Here is an 18,921-nt window from a genome sequence, read left to right as displayed (position 1 = left end):
AAGCTCCCATGGGAAAGCAAGAGGGAGGCAGTGGAGTGGGGAAGGAAAACTGAAAGTGGGTAAAAACGGACAGATCGCTTTGGAAATATTTCCATTCTTTTCATCTCACAGGCCAGTAAAATTATAAGAAAAATTTGGGGGTGGAGTAGAGAAAACATCAACACTGAGTTGTCATTTATTTTGCCAAAGTAGAACTACCATCCACTATCATGAGTTTGTTTCATTACAAATGATAGAAAAGCCAGATTCTCAGAATAAAGGATAATTCTTTGTATTAAGTAAATGTTTATGAAGCTCATTACATTATCTTTTTTTTAAAAAATAAAAATTTTAGAACATATGATGCTCTTCATAATTAATGCTTTTGATATAGATTTGGGGAAAGAGTCTCCAGTTTGCAGTTCTGAAAATGCAATTTTCAAATTAAATTTAATTGTGTTTGAGGTGACACCTTCCTCTATAATTTCATTACCAGATTGTAAGAATTCCCCTAACAATGCATGGCTCCTTTTACATGAGTGAATGTGATTTATAAAGAAGATAAGCTAATACAGGGGGATTACCGGAAGGTTGTGAAGCTATGATGACTATAGATCTCTCTAAATTATTTTAGTTTTGTTCTAGTAAAGGATGATATTTTTAAATATTTGTATGCACCTTGCTCTCTGACTTAATTGCCATGATTAAGCAAATGAACACACATTCTGGCCTCAGTGTTGGAGTGGCTGGATTAAAACAAGCGATTTTCCCCTGCTGGTTGAACAAGTCTTACATTCTCTATCTCACTGCCTGCAGCATTAACACTCCCCATAGTACCAAACCCATTTATTTTCCACCCACCAACCAGCCTCCTAAAGCATCATTAACATGCCCCCAAAGGCCTTGCTGCTGTCAATTTTAGCCTGCACAAGCACTCAAAAGCTTTTGTGGGGTTTATCAGAGTTCTGTAGGAAAGGAAGGGAAAGGCATTAGACTCAAACCTTGGGGAACTGACAACACAGGAAGATGAAGAGAGATGAGGGAGAGGCTCAGGAATGGAGGAAATCCTATCTGCAGGCAGGGTGCAAGGCTCAAGATTGAAAGGTTGTTCAAAGACACCCACAATTATATGCTTCTGCCACTCAATTTTCAGCTAGTTAATGGCAAAAAAATCAATATCTACTTTCGATTTTCATGTACAGCATTATAGCCTCAGCCGGAGACAGGTCTCCTAGGAAGGAGGATGATTCAGGAAGTGGTTCCAGGGAAGAATGATTCATAACCAAAATCAATAATCATATTGGTTTACCTTCATGTTTTCTAAAATATATTTGGGGTTTTCCTTTTTGTTGTTGTTTTGAACAACCTTTTCTTTTTTTCTGATAACACTACTCACCCCGAAATCAGTCACAGAGCAATTGACTACATGGAGAGAATACCAGGAATAAATGTGGAACTGAGTTATGTACACAAAGCTCTGTCAGTTTGAAATGATGTGCCCAGAGTTCATCCACACTCACCAGAGTGAGCTCTGGGCTCCAAAACAGAGTTAAAGTAAACAGCATTACATTCTGCAAATACGACTCTAGATTCTAGGAATATTAACTGTGATAGCTTCTCAGTTATCCTTTTGTTTTCTTCTTGAGAGAATAGTAAGCAAAGTGGTGGGTTTCCATCTTAAACTAGATTCATGTGATTCAAATAGAAAGAAATAAGTTTTAAAACATAGTATTTTGATAGGTTTTTTTTTTTCAGAATCAAGCAGACAATTTGAGTTATTTAGCAAAAAAAAAAAAAGGCAGTGCAGAATTTCCAAAATACAACTTATGCGGAGGACAGAATAACTTTGTGAAAGTATGTAATAAATCCAAAGCTGCATTTATAAAATCCTTGAAAAATGTAGCTGCGAGCCCTAAATGCAGTGGAATGTTAGGTCCTGCTAAATTAGAGCATTAATCATAGCATCTTGATTCACGTGTTTCTTCTCATACATGTGTTAATCTTCAAGTTCCATGTTCCCTAAATAAGTCTGAAAACATTATCCACTGTGAGACATTCTTCACTAGTCATAAGACAGTCACTCTTTTAAATTTTACCCAAATTCCTAATAGTTCTCAAGGAATGTAAGTCCTTCTAAGTCATGTACTTCAATGGGAATAACAAGCTCTGTCAAGTGATACTGGTGGCACCTACAGGAATTATCAAGAGATTTGTGCCCTTACCAAACATGCTCACAACTTTAAGGAAACTTTCTTAATCATGTGCCCAAACGGACATCCATAGTTCATTGTATTAAGAACCATCATTTATTAAGCACTTCTGTAAGCCAGGCACTGTGCTAGGTGAACATTTAGGTACCTGGTCTCATTCAACTTCACAGTTACTCTACAAGGCAAGTATTATAACCTCATTTTATGGATGTAACAACTGAGGCTTAAGGAGGTTAGGCAACTTGCTGAAGGTGACACAGTATGTGATGGTGAAAGGGCCAGGGATTCCAGCCCTTCAGGCTTGACAGATCACAAAGCCTGGGCTCTTTCCCACTAAACCATAAGGCCAGGCCAGCCTTGGTCTATAACTCTCCTTGATCTTGACCTCATTTATTAGGAATTGCTTTATCTTTGGGGAATTTTATAATTAGAGGTACACAGGCTTCTAGAGGTTGCTAGTATAAAATTCAATCCAATATTTTTTCTAGATTTAAAAAAGGAATGCCTTTTTAAAAACAGTCATAGAATGGCAATCATTAAAAGGTCAGGAAACGGGCCGGGCGCAGTGGCTCAAGCCTGTAATCCCAGCACTTTGGGAGGCCGAGACGGGCGGATCACGAGGTCAGGAGATCGAGACCATCCTGGCTAACACGGTGAAACCCCGTCTCTACTAAAAATACAAAAAAACTAGCCGGGCGAAGTGGCGGGCGCCTGTAGTCCCAGCTACTCCGGAGGCTGAGGCAGGAGAATGGCGTAAACCCGGGAGGCGGAGCTTGCAGTGAGCTGAGATCTGGCCACTGCACTCCAGCCCGGGCTACAGAGCAAGACTCCGTCTCAAAAAAAAAAAAAAAAAAAAAAAAAAAAAAAAAAAAAAAAAAAGATCAGGAAACGACAGATGCTGGAGAGGATGTGGAGAAATAGGAATGTTTTTACACTGTTGGTGGGAGTGTAAATTAGTTCAAACATTGTGAAAGACAGTGTGGCGATTCCTCAAGGAACTAGAACCAGAAATACCATTTGACCCAGCAATCCCATTACTGTGTATATACCCAAAGAATTATAAATCATTCCACTATAAAGACACATGCACGTGTATGTTTATTGCAGCACTGTTCACAATAGCAAAGACTTGGAACCAACCCAAATGCCCATCAATGAAAGAAAATGTGGCACATATACACCATGGAATACTATACAGCCATAAAACAGGGTGAGTTAATGTCCTTTTCAGGGACACAGATGAAGCTGGAAACCATCATTCTCAGCAAACTAAACACAGGAACAGAAAAACAAATACCACATGTTCTCACTCATAAGTAGGAGTTGAACACACAGACACAGGGAGGGGAACATCATATACCAGGGCCTGTCAGTGGGTGGAGGACTAGGAGAGGGAAAGCGTTAGGAGAAATACTTAATGTAGATGATGGGTTGATGGGTGCAGCAAACCCCCATGGCACCTGTATACTTATGTAACAAACCTGCACGTTCTGCACATGTATCCCAGAACTTAAAGTTAATAAAACAAAGAAAAAAAGTCATAGAAACAAGAAGTTAGATTTTACATTCGAAATTATAAGCTAGAATAACATATGAAAATTCAGGTGTGAGATTCCAATAAACTGAACTATATGAAACTGCTGTGTTTGTAGGTCACAAGAGCCAGAAATGTGCCGCCTTCTACAATTCATCCTAATAGCAGAAGTGTAGTTCTAGACTATAAGGAACCCAGTAGGGGCCCATTCACAATGCACCTGCAGTGCACATGCTTCATGCCTCTGGTGGCCTCCCAAGGGTACTGTACCTGAGCAGAAGCTGTTGCTGCTAACCGTCCTCGCTGAGCGCCCAGAGCTGCTGGGGTTGAACTCTCTGCTCTCTTCCTCAGAGAAAGGAGACTCAGAGGCTGGGGACACTTTGTGCTGTTGTTGGGGCATATGGGGCCGAAGAATCAACCGGGGAATTCGGCTTCGAGAAATCTCCTTGTCATGATGCTGGACTCTGTGCTCCTTCTCAAAATTGGACATCAAAAAAGAAAACAAAAGGAAACGCGTTTCCCTCTCTTAACTCCTGTCGGTTCCTTCAAGGATCAGTTTCTAAGATACACATTTCTGAGTATTGAGTCTTCACAGAGTAGTCCTTATCTCAGTTGCTGAAATGAGCTTCAAAACTCTTCCACGGAGCTAACCTTTCTAATCCACTGAATAGCACATGTCTGTGTGGCACATACACACACACACACCACACATATACACACCACACATATACACACCTCCACTCACTAGCTGGAAGGCCATCCTACTTCCCTATGCCAGTCCTGACTCATCTTCCCACCCTGACTTCTTCTATCACATTCAAGCTTCTGCCTCCCAAAGGCTCTTTATTACACCACAGTTTGGCTCACTCGACAGCCTTCAGACTTCCATTTTGCTTTCCGTAAATTAGCTGTGACAATCTGACTTCTGTTTTCTTGTCTCCTCACAAAGTTGAACCCTATACCTGGAACAGTTATTTCCTGATAGCTCACATACAATTATCTTTAAAATCCCTCCTCTTCTGGACAGGATTTTAATTATTCATTAATATCCTGGTACACAAGGCTTGTTGCCAACAGAAAAGCAAACACAAATCCGATACTCGGGAAGATGGCTCCACCTTTTACATCATCTTTAATTTTTGTTTTCCTTACAGGACATCCGAAAGAAGAGATTTTTCTCTCTCCTTAAAAATGCAGCATGAAGTACCCTGCCATGTCTTAGTTTTAAAAATGCATAACTAATATTTTCACAATGTTTTTCAACTTATGAAGTGCTTTTCCAACCATTTTCTCATTTGATCTTTACACACCAGACTGTACATAGAGAGGACACCAATGAATGTCCCTATTTTCAGATGAGGAAGCAGGCTAAATGGGGTAAGAGATGCTGAGGCAATTCTGCACATCATGCCAGAAGTAGAACGAAATTCAAATCCAGTGCTTTGCAGGGTCACCACCACCCTGCCTTATTGAAATGGATTCCTAGGAGGAGCGTTTTGCAAAAATTCCACTGCTTCCTCCAACCTCTGCCACTGAAAAGGGACTCTTTGGCTTAGGTAACAAGCACCGTTTCGAAACATGACCTACTGTTCCTTCCACCGGTTTACCAGGAAGGGTTACGGCCAAAATAAACACTTCTGGGAGGCCGGCACATGACATAAATTGAAGGGTAAACCCCAGCAATGGGGAACTTCGGAGGGCCCTCAGGCATCCCCTCTACCCGGGGGCTGCCAGCCGCACCCAGCCTCGGATTCGCCCTAAACATCTGCCGCCCAGCAGGTACCACGCGCCAGCCACTCCGCCGGGCACACCGCAGACCCTGAGCCAAGGCAGGGTCACTGACACGCGCGAGTCCTCATTTCCCAGTCGCGAATGCATCAAATTCCTTTCATTCACATCACACACACAGGACATCAACTGAAAGCTACACCCCACAGTCCCAGTTTCAGGAGGTGGGATTAACCCTCCAATCATGTCATTCTCCAAAATCTGTTCCTCCAGTACCACCTCCCTCCCCATCTCCTGGATCTCCACTCCTAAGCAATGCCTGCTGCCTTCTCCGGACCCCACCACTACCTCTCCCATCTTTCCCCAGACTCTAAACGTCCCCCCTCCAGCTCTCATCCCGCCCGCTTCTCGCCCCTCAGTGCCCGCCTTCCCCGCCCTCCAGTGCCCGCGCTGCCCAGCGCTCCTTACCTTGCTCTCGCGGAGGGGCCCCATCGCGCGGCTGCCCGCCGACTCCTCGCGCCGCCGCTGCCGCCTTCCAGGAGGAGGCACCTGCGAGCACGGAGCGAGGAGACTGCGCTGAGCCGGCGCGGGCTGCGGGCGGCGGCTGCTGGTGAGGCTCCAACGCGCCGCCGCCGCCACTGCCGCCGATTGCGCTGGGCTCCGAGGGCGCGCCCGGCCCCTCCCGGGCCGGACACGTGGTGCTGCAGTAGCTAGAGGCAGCTCCTGGGGCGCCTCCCACGCCCTCCCTCACCTGCGGCCTTGGGGCAACTCCACCGCGCCTGGGCGCGCCCCATCCGCCTGATTTCGCCACTGCACTCCCCCCGGCCCCCCCCCCCCCCCCCCCCCCAGCCAGAGCCCTTGTCCTCCCTCTCCAAGGAGCTCGGCCCGGTGGGGGCAGGCTGCGGCTAGTGGCATCTCCAGCCCGCACCCTCTTTTTTTTTGTTTGTTTCACTTGATCTCAGGTTTGAAGTGGGTGGCGTTGGATGGAGTGACTGAGAAAAGCTGCGACATCACAGAGAGGCAAAATAGAGAAAGTTTTCCCCTGGCGATCCCTTCTTGGCCTCCGGGTCTTAAGTCAGCCTACAGCTCCGCACAACCGCCTCGCCGGAGAGCGGCGGAGATCCCTCTCATACCGGACCCCAGCCAAGCCTGTGCGGCACGACTGACACAGCCTCTGGGCTCCGGGATCTCAAAGGCTGCGATGGATTCTACTTGGGGGGTTGCATCAGAAAGGTCTTCAGTGGTCAGCGCAGCTCCCTCCGGCTTGGGGAAACCAGGCTGCTATGTAGCGGGAGAACAGCCTTTTCCCCAGCGCTGCCCTGCAGCTGCCCGGCGCCAGGAAGGCGCTCAGGCACACGGCTAAGCGAAGAGCACTGCAACTGAACTCAGAAAAATGAGTCAAGCCAGCACTCCAATCAGTCCCTTCAGCCTGAGTGCCTTTATGCCTAAAGTTTTCGTTGTTGTTTTGTCGTTGGTGTTTGTTTGTTTGTTTGTTTGTTTTTTCATTGTTGTTGAAACGGATCTCGTTCTGTGGCCCAGGCTGTAGTACAGTGGTGCGATGAGGGTTCACTGCAACCTCTAACTCCTGGGATCAAGGGATCGTCCTGTCTAGGCCTCTCAAAGTGCTCGAATTACATGCAGGTGCCTTTTCATGCGTGGCCTACGCCTACGGTTCTTGACCCTTCTGAACTTCAAATTTACCCTTGTTAAATTGAGAGATAAAAATAGTGATACCTACCTCTAGGATAGCTGTGAGGATTAGATGAGGAAAATAAACAGCTCTATCCAGCTGATTGAACAGAACTTTCCAAAGGCAGCTAAGTCAGGTCCAGGTGATCCAGTCAATATTTGTTGATGCCTTTTACATGACAGGCAGAAAAAGCATTTGTGATGCACACAACTTTGTTCAAGAAAGCTTGAATATCTGTCCAACTGCGGACTTAGAATAGGGTACATCAGCTGGGCCAAGGGCCCTGATTTATTACAGTTGCTACCCTTAAATCTTATCTGGTGATGGAATTCACTATGTATAGTGGCATATACCCTTTATTCAGAATTGGAGAATATTCCAAGCAGCAGTGCGACAGGTCAACACTCTGATCCTTAGGCACCAGCATCCTACATGGGAGGACTGTGCTCCTCGAAAACTGAGGGTCACTGTCCCCTTTTGTCCATCCTCCAAACAACATTTCTCTGAGGCCTCAACTCTCAAGCCTAAGAATGTATGTTGTGAGTCTAGGGAGAGCCTGAAGCCAGAGGATTAGTGGAATCAAATTTCCCTTCTTCCTATAACTCCAAAGAAGAGCTTCCTCCATAAATCTTCATGCCTTTTCAATCTACTTAGTTCTCTCAAGCAGTGAGGTTGGTAATTTTAGGATTCTTTTTTGGGGAAGAAGAGGTGATTAATTTATACTTTCTACATCCACAGCTGTTTCAAACATGGACCTCAGGAAAGTGATGGTCCAGGATGATTCATACAACCTATTATTCCTAAAATTATGAGCCTGGGATCATATACTGTGAGATAAGAACAAACTTTTAAAGTTAATGGATGCTTCTGAGTTCCCTACTTAGAATTGAGAATTGACACTGGGGACCTAATAGCAGAAACACCTTCCACTGAGTTAGCCAAGTCAGAACCTCATTGTCATTGTGGACTTTTTTCTGTCACTCACCTGACTGACACATAGCATAAACCACCAAGTGATGTCCATGCTACCCAGGTAGTAACCGTCCTGAATCTGATTACTTCTGTCCACCATTTGTCTCTATTATCTTCATGTAGAGTGTAAACCACAGTCAGCCTAGATTATTGCAATAGTGGTCTCTTGCTAACTCAAGGTCTCTTGCTTTCAGCCTTGCCTCTTATTCCTTTCTCTCCAATCAGTATTTCCATTTTTCCACAAGCCTTTATGAAAAGCTAAATCAAGTCATACTTCTCCATGAAAACTTATTAATGATTTCCTGATTGTCCTCCAGGTAATACTGAAACTCCTTAATGTGGCACACAAGGCTTTCCTGATCTGACCACCTTGTTTACCTCTCCAATCTTATTTCTTGCCACTCCTCTCTTTTATAGATACTCTCTCCCCTCCCTAGCCTGCCCCTTTGGTCCTTGCCACTTTTCTCCTATATACAATGGATACTGCTCAAACTGTAGCACTTTCAGTTCTCGGAGATGGAGGTTTTGTGTTCTCTTTTTCCTCGAGACTGCTGCACCTGCCTCTGTCTGGAACATTTCTTGCACTACATCGCCTATCCTCCTCAACTCTTAAAGATACATTACATTTCATTTTAGATGACTTCTTCTAGGAAACTTCCCCTGATGATTCCAGGACGCTTATTTTTACCCCCAAGAGAGCTGTTATGATCTCCTCAGAATTCCTCATTTACTTGTTTATTTTCACCGAAGCTTGTAGGCAGTGCCTAGTACAATTCCTGTTACACGGTAGGCACTCAATACATAACTGTCAAATGAATTAGTGCCTGAACAAGTGAATTCTATAACCCCATAAGAGGCCCATCAGTGCAGGATAAAGAACATAGATACAACTTGTTTTGAAAATGATTCAGATAAAGCTGCCTCCGCAATGTATTTGTGTCTGATGATTGGGTGTGTGCCTAAAAAATCCAACATGTGTTCAGTGACAGCTTTTACTGCAGAAGTGCAGGCACTGAGAGGCTGTGCAGTAGCCTCGCTGTCGCCATAGCAACCTAGAAGAGGGAAAGGCTGATGATTTAGTGTTTAGATGCCTCTTAGCTCTGTACTTTTGGAACCTAAGCCTGTTTTCCCACTGTTCTAAAAGGCAAGTTTTACCAATGATAATATCTACGCTGCCTTGATTTCATTCAAGTGTTTCTCATGTCATTAGGAGAAATGTCGTGTAACATTTGGATTATACCATCAAAGAGATATAATCTAATACAGAATATGGTCTCCTTTACCCTGCTTTAAAATAGTCTTATGCGTAATTTTCATTTTTTTACTTAAAGACATATTTTATGATCTTATTTTATCATCTCGTGGCTTCTTTAAAAATTAATATATTTCTGGCTTTTGGAAAATATCAGTTGCTTCAGGATTGAACCTTGAAAGATTATAAATAATATACCTGTCCAGGCCTGGCAAAGCACAGGAGAAACAGTGTATTGTAGACTGGGAAGGAAGGTAATGTCTTTATATAATTATTCCCCCAAATCCAGGATAAGTTATTTGATTGTTTAAGTGAAATTTGTAATTAAATGATTCCTACCTTTCTTATGCACACAACTTTATATTTTCAGAACTCTTTCACATATTCAATTTTATCTGAGCCTCACAAAAATCCTGTGAGATACATGTGGCCAATCTCTGAGACCAGATAACTGAAAAAGCACAGATTTTTATTAATAGGAATCCCCCAGACTGCAGACTTCACAGAGAAGACAATAAAATGCACTGCCGAAAAGAAAATGCCTGCACCAAACAACCCAGACACATCACGGTTCCTCACATCCACTCTTCCTCGCATCTCACCTGTGTATGCTGGGGGCTTTCTTGGGCTCAATCAGGGCTGACAAAGCACCATCTCCTAATCCTATCAGCTGTGTGAGCAAGTGCTGCCGTCTCTCTCGGTGACCTGATGTTGGGTGATCTGCACAGCAACAAGGAGCAGCTGACGTGCTTCACCACACGTCATGAAGGAAAGAAACTGCATTCTGGGGCATCGTGGGATTTTTGTGTGTGTGTGTGGTGGGGTGGGGTGGAGACCCATATTTTTCTTACCAGGGAGAGAGCTGCCTGTTTTCCCATAAGAGCATGTGTGAGTGATCAACCCTCCTCCCTTGGTTTGTTTTTTTTTTTTTTTTGGAGACGGAGTCTCGCTCTGTCGCCCAGGCTGGAGTGCAGTGCAGTGTGATCTCAGCTCACTGCAACCTCCGCCTCCTGGGTTCAAGCGATTCCCCTGCCTTAGCCTCCTGAGTAGCCGGGACTACAGGCACGTGCCACCACATCAGCTAATTTTTGTTATTTTTAGTAGAGATGGGGAGTTTCACCATGTTGGTCAGGGTGGTCTCCAACTCCTGACCATGTGATCCACCCACCTCGGCCTCCCAAAGTGCTGGGATTACAGGTGTGAGCCACCGCACCCAGTCCAATCCTCCTCTTAATGTATGTGTGTTATTGTTATGATATGGTTGAGGTACTTTGATGTTGTAGAACTGAAATGACTAGAATTGCACAAGATCACTCCCCCAGAAGGGGGCCTAGAGGGTGCTTGGGGCAGAGATGGTAGTGGGTAACCTGAGGCAGGGCATGCTTGAACATTCATTCATTGGGCTCAGAGTGTGTCAATTATCTCTGCCTGACAAATGAGTGTTCAGTCAGAGTGTTCTCTCAGTGAAGAACAGAAATTAAGGGCAAGTCTAGGGGAAGAGGCAGAGGTTGGGGGCTTGGAACGCTGAAGAATGATAAGGGTCTAATCCTCTGCTTGCCTTATGGGGTAGCAGACATGAGAGAGCCTCCCCCAAAATGGCTTTTTGTTTGTGGCCTTTGGTTCATCTTTGAAAATAGGGTAGGATACTCATCAAAAACACAGGCATGGTGACTGCATTAAACAAAATGGGGACACATGGTTGGACAAGTAGGTGTATACTTATTAGGACAATGAATCAGAATGACTGAAACTAAGAGGCTCTGGAAAGTATGCGTGTAAAGGTTGCCATCTAAGTAGGGGAAACTGAGACTTGACATTTACCTCGTGAAATGCTTCATATGATTGGACAATTTGTTGGTCTCGCAGATGTACAGAAAAGGTAAAGTTATCTGTAAGACATGAAAAGGAAAGCCTAAATCCAGTAGTTGAATTCTAGGGCTAATAGAGAAGCACCTTCCTTCCCCAAGAAACCAGAAGGTGTGGGAAAAGCAGCTGAAAGTTGCCTGAACCCAGCAGGGTGGCTATAGAGAGAGGATGCTTCTCAGACATGCCAGGCACAGAGCAGATATACAGGCTGGAGGCTCTGAGGGGTTCACTCAGCATCCATAGCAGTCTAGGCTTAGAAAAAAAATTGTAATCTGGGTTCCCAGAAAGCAGATCAGTGGTAGATTTGAGTTACATTAAAAACAGTGTGTTCTCCGTAATATACTTTATTTCCATGATTTTTTATTTGTTGCTTCCATTTTCTAGTAAACATCTTAAAAAATAACTTTGTCTTTATTTCTGCTAAGAAAATGAGAGCAGGAGCAAAAGAGTAAGATTGTGTCTCTTCTCAAAGAGCAAGAACACTACTGCCAAATGGAGCCGAGCGCCCCCAGAGGCCAACCAACTACAGCAGGGAATGGTTGGGCTGTTGGTGTGGGGGTCACTTGTGCAGTTGTAGAGCTGAGGATAGTTTTGATTGCTGCTTTATTCCCACTTCCTAGGTTATTCCTGTGAACCACTTTTCTTTACACCTGAAATCTTGTGACCTTGTGAGTAAAGCTAGCCTTTGCTGTGTACTCCCAGCTCCGCTCTAATCCACTGCAGAAGAATTTGTAGAAAAATAAACCTAGAATTTGGGAATCTGGCCTATGTCATTTCATTCGCCCATGTGTCCTCTTTAGCTACTTCTGCTAATCAAGAGAAAAAATAATGCCTTTTTGAAATGATAACTATTTTTTTCTTAAAAAAAAAACTAAACCATGTTATCAAAATTTTAGAAAAGAAAAAGAATACTCATTATCTCATTGCCTTAACATCAATTATCCATATTCCTTCTGTTAGCAGTTTCATGTATTTACTTACAGGCTTATCTACTGTGCATCAAAACCAGCATGTTAAAATAAGAATGAAATTCTAAGTGACATATGGCGAGTGAAGTTACTACTCCCCTCTGTCTTTTCTCTGATTATCAGGGACTGATCTGAGATACAGGGATCTCAGGCCTTCTTATCACTACTGACAAACAGCTGAGGCTGCTGCAGGAAGCCTGGACGTTTCAGGATGATTTCCCAGATATCTGGTCCTGATGGAGACCTGACCCATCTGAAGCTTCAGAAAAAGTTACTGGTGGGGAATTAGCAAAGCTAAGGCTGGAGAAATGACCTTAACTCAGAGACTGGTAGAAAAGCACTTGTGTCCCTTTCTAATCAGAAGCCCAGCTACTAGCTTGCCATAATGTGAAGCTAATTCAGGGAAGCACAGAAAAGTGAAATGAGTTTCCCAAGTCTGAAAAAGATCTGTGATGAGAAAATGTAGTTTAATAAAGAACATGAATTCTTGAGTCTCATAGGCCTGGAGTTGAGACTTTTTTTTTTTTTTGCCTCTGACAGTGCTACTCCAGGCAAGTTATTTAACCCCTCTAGGACTCAACATTCAGTATATGCACATTAGTTAAAAAGGAAAGAAGAACCAGTTGCACTAGTTAATGTCTTTGGGCAAATTAACTTTTCTGTGCCTCATTTTCACACCTAGAAAATAAACTTAATAACAGTAATAACAGTTCATAATGCAGTTATAGGGGTTACACTAGAACACACGCAAAGCCTAGCGTTTATATCTGGCACATGGTTAGAGCTTAATAGATATCTTCTGTCCCTCAGGATCAAACAACTCCAGCCACCATTGCTGCTTCCTGCTTGCTTGTTTCACACTTGCCTCATCCTAAAAACTTTCATCTTAATTTTTATTAAAAGGAAGCAATAAGTTTTCTCTCGATGACTTATGGCATATAAAGGACACTGAATTTCTCATTAGAAAAGATATTGCCAGGACTTTTCCTCCAGAAAGTAGAGTAGAAGACATGATGAATGCACCGACACCTATCACTTATTCATTCATTCATTCATTCATTCATCACTTCTTACTTCATTCCTATTCTGAGCCATGCACTGCCTCAGCCACTGGTTCCAGAGTATTCAAAGATGAACAATGATTTCTGCCCCAAGTATCCCAAAGGTCTAATAGAGATAATGGGCATGACCATCAGATGGTAAACTATTCAGTGTGTTTGCATGAGATCGGGACACACAGAGGGCTTGCCAGTATCTAAATTAGACTGGGGTCTGAGATGTTCTGGGGTGAGTTTTAAGATGAATTTTGAAGCATTGAATACATCCTATTATAATCTGGTTTCTTCAGAGTTCCTTTCTCTTTATTGTTCCTCTCCTCTCTTCCTCCTCCTCTTCTTTTTTCTCCTCCCCCTCTTTTTTTTTTCTTCTCTCTCTCCCTTTTTTCCCCCCTACTTTGAGATACTTCTGCCACAATCCAAGCCCCAAGGATTGATGCAGAGGAAAACAGCTTTTGGGCTTCCCCTTGAGTCTTTACTGCCTGGATGTAACCTTCTAGAAGAAAGCGATTTTTCTCAAATCTTGATCACCTAGGACAGCATCAAGACAATACCTGGTGTTTTGTTAATTAGCAATAGTTGACATTTTAAGAACACCATGTTATACTGCCACCTACGGGTTTGTTCGTGAAATTTTCTTTTGACAGGTAAAGTCTCGGCCTGAAACGTAGTAAGGGTTTATCTCAGGGCTATTTCAGAAAACTTTCAAAATATATGGCTATACAAAACTGGATGTCAATAAACAGAATATTATTTAGTGGGTATGAAATAATGAGCAGGTGCTTTGATAGACAATAGTTCCAAACTCCTTTCTTCTGTTTACCTGCTGAACCACTTTAGGCAAGCTAGGTAACATCTCTGTATCTTGGTATTCTTATTAGTAAAATACATGCGTGGTTCTACTTCATAGGTCTATTTTGAGGATTAAATTCTATAACACTCATAATAAGCCCAGCATAGTCTCTTGTACAAACTGGGGATTTAACAATAGATTTCTTGCTCTCCTTTCTTCTGTGCTTCCTCAATTCACAATGACCCAGAGGAAGATAAACGACATAATTCCATTTCAGCCGAACAGTCAGGTAAATCTTCCAAAACAATAATGATAAATGATATTCATATGGTCACTACATTATCTATTCCTAGGCATCTATGTTATTTTTTTTAAATAATAAACTTTATGTTTTTGATTAGTTTTAGGTTTACAAAAAAATTAAGGAAAAGTTAGAGAGAGTTCCTATATACCCCCTTACTGAGATCTATCCCAATCTGCCTGATTAGTTAGGTATGATTATACTCTGGCTTTTGAAGAGGTGTAAATAAGTGCCCATCAAATGGACCTATATCTCCCATCTTTCCCTACACTTTGCCTGCCTACTACCTTTGGATTTGTCTCCAAAGTCTTCTCTGTCTCCCATGGTGGATTCAATGCCAAGACTCCTATAAGTTTCCCAAAAGTCTTAACAGCACTGCCTCTCCTATGACCTGAAGCTGAGCACAGTGGAAAAACCCCACAACCCTGTGAATGAATGACACTGTATGTTCCTGCTTTTCACCTGCAGTAGGCCTCAGTGCTGCCTGGCAATCATTTTGGGCTTCTAGTGAGTGTTCTCTCCTATTCTCCACAATGTCTATTTTAAATCTCCTCCATACTTCAAACCTACCAGCCTACCACCCCAGCCCTCGTGTTGTACAGATGGCCATTTCTCCCGATTGACAGACAAAAATAGGAGGCATTAAGAGAACTCTCTCAATCTCCTGCCTCCAAACCTGTAAATTCACCTGCCTCCACCTCACCCTTCCCATTTCTGGTTCTTTAGGATGGAAGTTGTGTTTCTTCCTATGCAAGGAAAAGTCATTTACTTGAGCTCTGGATCCCATTCTTTCCCACCTCTTAAGGCATATTATCCTATCAGTTAGTCCCTCATAGGATTATTGAGAATATCAGAGGAGTTAATAACCACAAAGAACATGGAAGAGCACCCTGCACACACTAAGCACTCCATGAATATTAGCTATTTTTTTTGATAACTTTAATCCATTTTTTCTCCTGTACATTTCATATATGCATTTAAACATGCCAAAAACTCCCAATGAAATAAATGATGTGCCAAAGTTCTCATATATTTCTAGTACAACCTGATTTCTTATCCCCATTCATCACCAAACATCTGAAAAAGTTACTTGTCTATGGTATACGTCTCACACCTCCCTGCTCCTTGAACCAATTCACTCCACTCATGTACCCACTACTCTACCAAATAGCTCTTGCCCAAAGTCACAAATTCTTCCATTTGGTTTAATCTGATGGCTAGTTTTGATCTTAATCTTGCCTTCTCATCAGGCTTTGGCATAGTGAAATACTCCTACATTTTTGAAAAGCATTTTCGTTTTTTCTGGAACATTGCCCTCCTGATCTTCCCCTACTTCTTGGTATCTGTTCAGCTAGTTTCTTAAATGTTGCTTTTGCTCACTTTCAAGCACTCACCCTTTTATTCTTTCATCCATCCTTCCCTCCTGGGGTAATATCTTTCTTTCCAATTGCTTCAATTGCTATTTATAGGCAAATCTTATAGAAATTATATAAGTGCATATCTCTATTCCATGATTATCCCATAGTGTATTTGGATATCTCAATTTTATATCTCACAGTGTCCATAAACTCACTACATTCCAAATTGAATTCATTGTACTTCCTCTAAAAGCTGATTTTACTTCTGTGTTCCCTGAGTTGATAAATGATATCATCATGAAGACCCTGACACCTGGGTGACAGTTTTAACTTTTCTGTCTCCCCTTAACCATTACAACTAATTGGAACTGAAGTCCTATCTGTTCTACTTCCTAATTATCTTTAAAATGTGTTCATTTATCTACCACCTCTTCCTGTCTAGATTTCTAATCTACCCCCCCAGACTTGTCCTGTTCAGTTCATTTTCGAACAGTGGCCACAATGTTCTCTTTAAAGTGCAGATCTGATCATTCCTTCCCCACCCCATCTCCCTAGCCCCAAATGAAATCTTTCAGTGCTCACTACCAGTCTCAAGATAAACTTCATCCACTAATGCTTAGCTTACAAGATCCCTCATGATTTAATCCTTGCATTCCACCTTTGACCTTCACAAATGTTCCCTCTACCTTGAATACACCAATCTTCAACCTCCATCTCCCAGCACCATCTAGTTCCTTTTGCCTTTCGGGTATATTCACTGGATAATTTGATTTGTCAGTCATGGAATTTGCTCCTGTGTTGAGTGTGAAATAGGATAAAATTATTTTTGGCTTTGAAAATACTTTTTGGGGAACTATATGGGTGTATTGTATAATGGAAAGATAAAGTTACATTAAAGCTATGATGAACATAGAAGCTGTGTTTGCTTTTGGGCTTGTAACATGAGTTGAATAGCAATTCAAAAGAATTTTTAAGCGACCAAGTGAAATAATGACTTCCAAATTGGCATAACTTGAAAAGCTTCTGCCAAAGAAAATACATACATTTCATCCTATGTATTATAAAATATTAATCTTAGCTTCATTATTTTAATGGACTCATTTCTCTTGAGTGAGAATTCAAAGAATACTCTTTGAAAAAGTATCCCCATGATTCCTTGTTATAGTTTTTCCTCCTGCTTTCTTCTATCACTTATTTGACTTTTTGTATTAAAATAGAAAACAATTCTAAGAATTTATTTTACAAAGGACACTGTCATTTATATTTTCACATATTCATATAGTTGCATTGCTATATTTTTCTTGTTCTAACAAACTCAGGATAATGTGTAGTTTTGAATTTATATATGATCTAGGCCGGGCGCGGTGGCTCATGCCTGTAATCCCAGCATTTTGGGAGGCCGAGGTGGGCGGATCATTTGAGGTCAGGAGTTTGAGACCAGCCTGGCCAACACGGGGAAACCCCATCTCTACTAAAAACATAAAAAATTAGCCAGGCGTGGTGGCACGTGCCTGTAATCTCAGCTACTCTGGAGGCTGAGGCAGGAGAATTGCTTGAACCCAGGAAGCGGAGGTTGCAGTGAGCCGAGATCATGCCACTGCACTCCAGACTGGGCAACAGAGCGAGACTCCATCTCAAAAAAAAAAAAATTATACACCATCTAGGTAGACCTATTTGTAAACTTGAAAATGGTTACTTTGGCAAGAGAGTATTAGAAAACTTCATACTGCAAACCTGCTTTAAATATACTTTGAGAGCAGCCAATTTCCTAATGCTTGAGACACTAAGTATAGAACTGTAAGTTTGTTAAAACCAATGTGCTTATATCTCCCTTAGTGAACACCTGGAATTTGTGCATATATTTTTTTCTGCCTACACTAATGTCAGCAGTCCTCTCCGCAGAGTTCTAAATTCAGAAATACCTCTATAGGAATAGAAATGTTGAGTATGGGGAATAGATATAGAATTAAGACACTTCTGTTTGTCATTTTTGCCTTTTGATTATGTAACATATATCTGAAAATATTATCTTAAAATGTGAAGATTATTCATAGCTAAAAACCAGGAAATGAAGCAAACAATAATTGGGCAAGTTTCCTAATGCTCATTTAAGAATTGCCTTACAGACTTACACTTTTACTAATTGTAAATCCTACCCCTTGAATTCCAGGCTTTTTATACGTAAGTGATGTTATTTATACAATAAATATTAATTGAACCCTTGCTGTGTACCAAGAACTCTCGTGAATGTTGGGAGACATTTAAGTAGTTTGCTTTGGCAGTACAAATAGGTGTGATGTCTTATTTTGGAATAAGCAGTGTTTGAACTGCTATATGGCCATGGAAAATAAAGGCAGAATAATGAGCTTCACCCAAATACTATTATTAATTTTAAATAATAAAATAAAGTATTATTTTGACACTTAAGGTAAACCCATGACTCATTTAATATTAATATAGAGAAATTATATTTCTAGCTTTAAACTATATTTTAATATAAACTAAGAATAAAAACATAAAGACATTACAAAAGAATCCTATTTATTAATACAGGACAAGATACAGGTGTATCTTTTTCTTTCTAATTAAGAAATATGGTTAAATGAAAATTAAGCATCTCTTTTTTTCTCCCTTGGTTGAATCATTTGAATCTTTTCCACAGAGTACCGCTGTTTTTATAAACATTGAAAACTAAGTAGACATACAAAATTTTCTTAGTGGTAGAAAATGTACTTATTTCTTCACTATTTTGCCACAGTGACTCTATTATTGCACTTTATTATTGACCAGTCACAGTCCCATAATTTAAAAATATAGCAAAAGATCATTTACAGAGGTGGTTTGAGCAGAAAATTCTAAGTTTTTTTTTTCCCTTTCCTTTTAAATCAGAAAGAATATGACACTCCTTTAACACCAAGGTTTTCTGGTAGTCTTTTGCCCAAAGGAAATTTGTTTGTTCTAGAGAGCTTTAATTTAAAAAGGCTGACAGCAGGTCTGTAGTTATATACTTCTGGCATTGGGCCTTCCATAGAAATGCACATTAAATATTCAACTCCTTTCTTAAGCATTCTATTCCTGTAACCTGACTTCATCCTTTTCTTTCCACTGTTGCCACTGAAACTGGAAATGACTGCAGAATACAAATCATATGATAAATATTTGGGAATTTGTCTTTGTAGTTTTTCAGAACCACTGCCAAACTTCTTGCCTAGAGA

General features: G+C 41.6%; 1 protein-coding gene across 9 annotated transcripts in view; it reads right to left on the bottom strand.

Annotated features, from left to right (window-relative positions):
* LOC105475969 (syntabulin) overlaps window positions 1-18,921 on the bottom strand; it is a 116,721-nt gene that overhangs the window by 64,266 nt on the left and 33,534 nt on the right. Inside the window, exons 1-4 of one of the 9 annotated variants that reach the window (XM_011731503.3) lie at window positions 9,968-10,258; window positions 7,190-7,309; window positions 5,920-6,000; window positions 3,994-4,195 (exon numbers count right to left, since the gene is read on the bottom strand). The exons of 1 other annotated variant lie outside the window; for it this stretch is intronic. In XM_011731503.3, coding sequence (XP_011729805.1) covers window positions 3,994-4,195; window positions 5,920-5,943 — 226 coding nt within the window. In that variant the 5' untranslated portion in view covers window positions 5,944-6,000; window positions 7,190-7,309; window positions 9,968-10,258. Of the gene's footprint in view, window positions 1-3,993; window positions 4,199-5,919; window positions 6,001-7,189; window positions 7,310-9,967; window positions 10,259-18,921 lie in introns of those variants that run through there. 7 more of the 9 variants (XM_011731500.3, XM_011731501.3, XM_011731505.3 and 4 more) reach the window with 7 other exon arrangements.

The sequence above is a fragment of the Macaca nemestrina genome, chromosome 8 (assembly GCF_043159975.1).
Source record: "Macaca nemestrina isolate mMacNem1 chromosome 8, mMacNem.hap1, whole genome shotgun sequence".
NCBI lineage: Eukaryota > Metazoa > Chordata > Mammalia > Primates > Cercopithecidae > Macaca > Macaca nemestrina.
Note: the sequence above shows the minus strand (reverse complement) of the source record. Positions and strands in the feature narration are given on the sequence as shown.